The sequence below is a fragment of the Rattus norvegicus genome, chromosome 1 (genome assembly GCF_021556685.1).
Source record: "Rattus norvegicus strain SHRSP/BbbUtx chromosome 1, alternate assembly SHRSP_T2T, whole genome shotgun sequence".
Classification (NCBI taxonomy): Eukaryota; Metazoa; Chordata; class Mammalia; order Rodentia; family Muridae; genus Rattus; species Rattus norvegicus.
The window spans coordinates 208,265,235-208,272,935 of record NC_141534.1 but is presented as its reverse complement, the minus strand read 5'-3'; the positions used below and the strand labels follow the sequence as shown (position 1 = coordinate 208,272,935).

Here is a 7,701-nt window from a genome sequence, read left to right as displayed (position 1 = left end):
ATCACCACGTCACCCACTAAAAACTTTTGTAGTCCTGTTATGTAGAATTTTCATTTAGATAAACTTGACTTTTGAAATGGTTTGTGCTTGTCAGAAAAAATCCTTGTTGCTTTTTTCATATTTTACATCTGAAGAATTTTGTTGCTCTGGAGGTTGCAGTAAGTGAAAATGTCCAGACCTTGAATCAGAGAATAGTTTTCTAAAGCAACAGTAGATACAACCCTTCTATGTAGCTGCTCTCAGAAAACATGTTTAGGAACAGCCCAAGCCAGGAGAACAGAATGTACATCTCCACTTAATGGGAGAAAGATGGCAAGAGTTTGCCTAGGGCAATCTTGACATCCTTGTTCCTCAGTGTATAGATAAGGGGGTTTAGGGTTGGGCTGAGGAGTGAGTACAGCACCGAGGAAACCTTGCTTCTTTCTGGGCTGTAGCTGGAAGCAGGACTGATATAGGCACAGAACACAGATGAATAGTACACAGAGACTACAATGAGGTGGGATGAGCAGGTAGAAAATGCCTTCCTCTTGCCCTCAGCAGAACGCATGCGCAGGATACTGGCAATGATGTAGCCATAGGATAACAATGTTAGAACAAAATTGATGCCTCCATAAAAGGCATCTGCCACAAGAGTCATAATGCTATTAACATATGTGGGGCTACAGGAGAGCAGGAGGAGTGGGGGTATCTCACAGAAGAAGTGGATGATGACCTTAGGGCCACAGAATGTCAGCTGTGTCATCAGACCAGTGTTGATAGATGCATTCAGTGCGCAGACGGACCATACACCCATGGCCAGTATCCCACACAGCTGTGGGCTCATCCTAGAGCTGTAGTGGAGGGGACAGCAGATGGCCACATAACGGTCATAGGCCATAACTGTGAGCAGCAGCAGCTCAGACGATGCAGACCACACAAGGAAGAAGAGTTGGGCCATACATCCCTTGAAGGAGATGGTGTTTTCCTCAGACAGTAGACCAACCAGGGCTTTGGGAATCACAGAGGACATGCACATAATATCCATGGTAGCCAGGTTGCACAGGAAAAAGTACATGGGTCTGTGGAGCCCAGTGCTAAAGGTGACCAAAGCAATGATCACAATGTTGCCCATTAGAGCCATTGTATAGAGAGATAGGAAGCAGCCTGTCAGGAACAGTCTTAGACCAGGGTGCTCTGAGAACCCCTGCAGCACAAACTCTGTAACCACTGTCTGGTTGGGACTCAACATCCTCATGGAAACTATCGGGTCCCCTTATATGTCTTTTAGCTTCTGGCACAGCTCGCCACTTCAAAATCTGGTTTCCAAATAAGATTATCTCAAACTTCTCTGTTGCCAGAAAGAGAAGAAGTGGATGTATTTCCTTCATAGACACACATTTTTCTTATTATTTGTATCACACATCTGAAAAAACATACTTTTTTTAGTTTTAGTTGCCCACCTAGCAACTTTCACCTTGTAGAATCAAAAGTAATGTCTTTCCCTCCTTGTGGAATGAGTACAGCCTCCCTCACTCAGTACCTGCCTTTACTTTCTTTCTTTATTACATGAAAATACTGTTCTCTGTTGACAGTGTTGGAATCAATGCTGTATCTCTCCCTAATCACAGCATGTATTTTCCATTGATGGCAAGTTTTGTGTGGGCACACACTCTTGTGCTTACCTGGTCTACTGGCTTCTCAGTCACCTTCTTCCTCTCATCTTTGGAGCAGGGAGTCTTCCACCCATTTCAACTTTGTAGTTGACATCTCTAGGGCCAAGCAGGCATGCATTTTCTGCATTTTATTTACTATAATCTTTTGAATTTTCCTGTGGTTGAAACTGTCCTGACTCTAACAGACTTCAAACCTATCAACCCAGAGAGCATTTCTCAAAACCTTAGCCTATAGATATAATGCACCTCTGTGACTTTCTATCTCAACAAACCATAATAACATCAATGTCAACATACCCACAACTAAAATCATTCCCATTATCTACAGATGGTCCCGTGTGCTTTCAATGGCCATGAATAGAAACTTAGCATCACCTCCCTAGTGTGTCAGGCTGCTTAGTTTATAAAGCACAGTTTCTCTTACCTCTCTCGTCCAACAAGATAGCAACAAACATTTAGGAATCATGTTAACCCTATTTCCCTTTAGTAGAAAAACAGTCATTAGTTTTCATCTATGACTTACCATCTATCTAGCCACAGGTTCCTGGCCATTTTAAGAGTTGTAAGTGTGAGTTCTACACACTGAAGTGAGCTCATCCAGTCCTCAAACTCTGAAACTGTAGATTTCTAAACATAATAATTCATGTTCTGTGTCTTCAGCTGTTTCATAATTTTTTACTTCTTTTCATTTCCAAAATTTCCCTTTTTCTCCTCTATCACCTAAGGACTACAAACTACTATGGCATTTTTATGATAAAAGACCCTCGTTCCCTAGCCCAAATTTACTATGTCTCTCCACAGCCTTTTAGCAAATCACAGGCTTGCTTGATAAAAAAGACACATCTGGCATTACCCATTAGCATTTCCCATAGGTTCCTTCCTGTGTCCATATGTGAACACATTATTTCCCTATCTAAAAACTTGTTAGTGGCAATTATTTGTACTTCTCTGCAAATTCTTTGCTTTTCATCTTCATTTCCCAAGATAGAAGGATGCTATCCCTTTATGGCCAAGCGCATTCACATTAGTCACTGAAGTGTGTTCCTCTTACTGAATTGAGTGGATCTTACCACTTGTACTCTTTGCCCTACATCCATCTTCTAACACTTTATTTTTATAAGTCATATTTTATCTACTATATCTTCTCTATAGTATGGCTTACAGCCTACATTTTTCTCATCTGAGTAGGAAATGTTGAATTTCAAACATTATAGCTGTCTCCATTTCAAACTAGAAATACGCAAATGTTGTATTTACCCTTTGGAACTATGTGGACAATGTCACATCTGACAATCTTTCAAACCCACCAAATCTGACAAACGCACCAGCGAATGTCAACATATCATTTGGTATTGTAATTTGTTCTCCATAATCAGAATTACCAAAGAAATTCCTCAAATGATCTTGGTAGTTTCTGGATCTTGGTACCTTAGATTGTAAAATATCTTCTGATAGAACTAATAATATATTGATGATATTAAATCCCAGTCCTCAAGATTCACTTCCCTCAGAGTGCAAAGAGTGTTAATATTGACCCTAGGTTCACCTACCAGGGAAGATTTAAAAATTATTGAAACCGTAAGAAATTGCTGTTTGATAGAATTATCCTTTATCTATACCACATCAATAGACATCTAATTACACAGATAATAATTGATTTCAAAGTGACATACATGAGAAGAAATGACAGATTACTATAAATAATATGGTAATTTGAGGACCGAAACAAATGTCCACCCACCTAAGACCACATGACCTATTACAAAGAAGTAAACACACACACACACACACACACACACACACACACACACCCCACATTAGAAAAAAATGCCATCTTCAACAAATGGTGCTAGTCAACCTTGACAGTTTCATGTAAAATAATGAAACAATATCCTGTACAAAATTAAACTCTAAGTAGATCAAGGACAACAGTATATGACACAAACATTTATATGACAGAGAAGAAAGTATGGAATATCCTTGAGCTCATTGTTATAGGAAAGAACTTTCTAAGCAGGACCATTGTATGACACGAATTAAGATTATTAGTTGACAAACAGATAAAATGAAACAATAAAGCTTCTGTACAGCAAAAAGCATCATCATTTGAATGGAAAAACAGTTTACAGATTTGCAAAAATATTGCCAACTATACAAATGACAGAAGGCTAATATTTAGAATATAAAAATGATTTAAAAATTAAACTTGAGAGGAAAAATTGCTATTGATCTCACCCTGCTCAGAATAATATGAACTACAACAATAACCTGCTTGACGAGATAGTGGTTCAAATGCTATGGGGTAACCAACCACTTTTACTAAATATAAGCCTCACCTCACTTTCTGGAACCCATACATGTAACTCTTCACAAGGCCAAGTATGTGTGGCTAGATAGGTCATAGCCCACGATGAAAACCTACTAATGTTTTATGCTAAATAGACATGTCAATAACATGACTACTAATTATTTATTGCTATAACCATAGATCAGTACATCATTCAAGTCACATTAGAGAAGCTTCTTCTTGTAATATATGACAATTAACACAAGCATCTACATGTGGTCAGTGTGAACAGATTAAGAAAATTTGTAGTGTGCAGATCTAAATGGAAAATCACACACCTTTTCTAGAGATCAAGAGTTCTTCATGGAAGAGGGAGAGAAACAGAGATTGTAGGAACCAGAGGTGCCATATGACTTCCAAAAAAGAATATTTCCTAGCACCAATGGGGCAGATACACATATGAACTTACAACTATTTTATAGCATACATAAAATCTGTGCAAGGCAGACAAAATCCCAGCATTGAGGAGGAGGTAGGCACATAGCTTCGCTCTTAGTTGAGGAACTGTTGGCATTTGATAGCTCCTGGGGAAGGCAGAATCAGTTTTATTTAATGATATGATCTCTCTATATAAGCCACACTCCAAAGTTAGACCACACACTGAAGAGTAGTTGGTCAATAAAACTGGATCCAACAACTTTTAAAAAAGAAAAATGTTTTTTAAAAATGAGAGAGAAGGTGATGTTTCTAAGAGATGTTGGGAAAAAAGTGAACCTGATTGAAATACAGTGTATGGAATTCTTAAAGAATTAATAAAAATATTATTTTAAAATGACATTATTTAAATATACCGGTCATGTTGGCAATATACCTTTAACCCCAGCTGTTAGGAGAAAAGGACAAAGCCAGGCTAGTGTAAAAAATGACTTCCAAATTGACCATAAGCAACATAGTGAGACATTGTTTCAAAAAGCAGGAAAGTATTTCTCAAAGAAATAATAAGAACACATCAGAGTGATACAAATACTCCCTTGTAGAGATGTAGTCACACTGGCAAATATGCAGAATATGCCTAGGCATCTGTCTAGAGAAGAGGAAATGAAGAACATGTGTCATATATGCTAAAAGTAATATTATTTAACCATTGAAAAAGCACAATACCTTTAATGTATATTAAGATGAATGGAAATGGAGAACAAACTGTGAAGAAAAATAAGCCAGGCACAGAAAGAGATCTATATCTCACATTCAGAAACTAGAAAACTCAATCATAGTAGAATAATGATGTGTAGACATGGCAAAGATGAGAAAGTGTTAAGCAAGAGACATCATTAAGAATCAAATACATTTAGACAGAAAAATAAATTCTTGGGTTCTGCATGTGGAGTGACAACAGTCTGCAATCATCTCTTGAGTATGTACAAATAAAATAAAGAAATGAACTCAGAGCTTTATAAAAGAGAGATGACAAAGTCACAGAAACAAACATTTGCTTAGAATATGTGTTAACATATTGAAATTTCAACCTTTGTCTGCTCAACATATGCAATGGCCTTCTGTTTCAACTAGTGGCAATGGCTAACACCATTAATTTCAGATATTGGTATTCATAATGCAAATTCAGGAGAATATAGAATAGAAAAGCCAGATAAAAACAGACAGCAATATGGACAGAGCCTAAAGTTTAAGATGTGCAAAATAACTGTTAACAATGAAGTTGTATATGTTCATGTGGAGAGAAATGACCTTCAAAGTTGATCTGTAGAAGAAGTTGCACATCTGTGCTAACTTTTAATTACTGTTACTGTTAATGCAGAAGGGTGTATGGTACTTCTAGAATTATGAAGATGTGCTGCATCTTCATGGAAATGGACTACATGAAAGCATTCCAGAAAATGCACAAAAATGTGAAAACCTGTGAAAAAAGATTACTTTCACTTTTAAAGTTTCTTTTAATCAAAGCCTTGACATCTATCTTGAAAATGTTTTAAGTGTGTTAGACCAGAGTTCTGCCAGCCTTGATCTGCAGCAGACAGGGCACGACTAACACCAGCAGGGCTGGGCTGGTGTTTTTAACTCCATGGAAGGTGCAGAACATTATTCATATTTCCACAGTGGACTCTAGATGATAGAATATGGAAATCTCTCTGTGGCATCTACTCCCCTCCTCTGTGAAATGCATGTCCAAAAAAAGCATGTATTTTCCAGCTACTCATCAATATAGATCTTAGATTAATTTAAGTCTGTTGGTTTCATTTTAAAATTAGTATGAGTACTGTGTGTGATGTTGTTTTGATATAAGGAAGAATCATACATAATAAATTCTGTAATTGTGTTAGAAGTTAGACATTCTGTTGTTCATACAATATAACATGGAATTCAACCTTTCTGTCATAATCTGTTCCCTGACCCATTGATCTTTAAACTCAGGACTCATTGAGGACATAATTATGCTGTTTTTGTCTCTGCAGTGATATCCAAACACTTGGACAAATGTCACTTTTATAGTGACACTTTTGCTTTGGAGCTCCACTGTTAGCCAGAAAAGTCACACAGTGGAAGATTAGCATTTACTCACCTTTCCACGTCACAGAGAAGTCAGATGACAGATGGATTCCACAAAAGTGCACACCGAACTGCCCATTTCCCTGAAAGCAGCAAGTCTTTAGTGTCTCTTGGAAGCTCTGTCTCCTTTTTTTGTAGAAGTCATTGGCCTTAGGAATAACTTATGTGTCTGAGACCAAGGACAAATGCTTGTCCTGCTGCCTCCTGGGATAGAAACTCAAGGAGAAAGCTCTTAGGATCAATTAAAGAGGACTCATGGATGCATGACCCAAGCTCCCTATTGGCTGGTAAGGAGGACTGTGGTCAGAGGAGTCACATACCGTGGACAGGAGCATTTTCCTCTCAATACCTTCCCTCTGCCAACCTTGTACATACAAACCCAGAACGACTGGGATTCTCAAATCCTGTGTGGAAGGTCTCATCATGGTATAAATGGACTCCTCTACATTCTGCTGTGATAGCTTCATTTGACTCAGACTTACACGCAATGGGTTTATTCTAAGAACCTTGTACTCTCTACCTCTCCCTTACTATACTCAAGCCTTTCCATATAGAGTTATGAATTAATGTTGCTTCAGCACTTTCATTTTATTTGTTACATTTTTAAGCATTTAAAATATTTATTCAGCCCCATATCATTATACAGACTTAATGGGTTATATTTATTACTATAGATTTACATAAATATATACATGCCATAACAATTGGTAATAACAAAGAGGTCATGCATTTGGATGAGAGTAATTCAAAGCATATGAGAAAGGTCAGAATGACATGTGATCAAATTATAACCTCAAGAATTAAAGACCAAGAGTCACGCTCTGGCATGACAAATACAGAGATGGATGCTCACATTCAACCATTGAACTGAGAACAGGGTCCCAATTGGAGGAGTTAAAGAACATAAGAACAGCAATACCAACCAAACAGAGCTCCCAGTGACTAAACCATCATGTAAAGAATACACATGGACAGACCCATGGCTCAAGCTGCATATGTAGCAGAAGATGGCTTTGGTGGGCATCAATGGGAAAAGAAGCCCTTGGTCCTGCCAAAATTCAATGGTCCAGTGTAGGGGAATGTCAGGGTGGGGAGGCAGGAAGGGGTGGGTGGGGGAACACACTCATAGAAGAATGGAGAGGGGGGATGAGATAGGGGGTTTATGAATGGAAACTGGGAAAGGTGATAACATTTGAA

The 7,701-nt window shown here is 38.1% G+C and overlaps 1 protein-coding gene across 1 annotated transcript; it reads right to left on the bottom strand.

Annotated features, from left to right (window-relative positions):
* Window positions 1-295: 295 nt before the first annotated feature.
* Window positions 296-1,228, bottom strand: Or13a27b (olfactory receptor family 13 subfamily A member 27B). The gene has a single exon (NM_001000238.1). It carries the CDS (start codon window positions 1,226-1,228, stop codon window positions 296-298), a length of 933 nt encoding a protein of 310 aa, NP_001000238.1.
* Between the last annotated feature and the right edge of the window lie 6,473 nt (window positions 1,229-7,701).

Bases quoted from the DNA above. Each gene is read 5' to 3' on its own strand.
- Or13a27b (NM_001000238.1), bottom strand. From the start codon at position 1,228: ATGTTGAGTCCCAACCAGACAGTGGTTACAGAGTTTGTGCTGCAGGGG.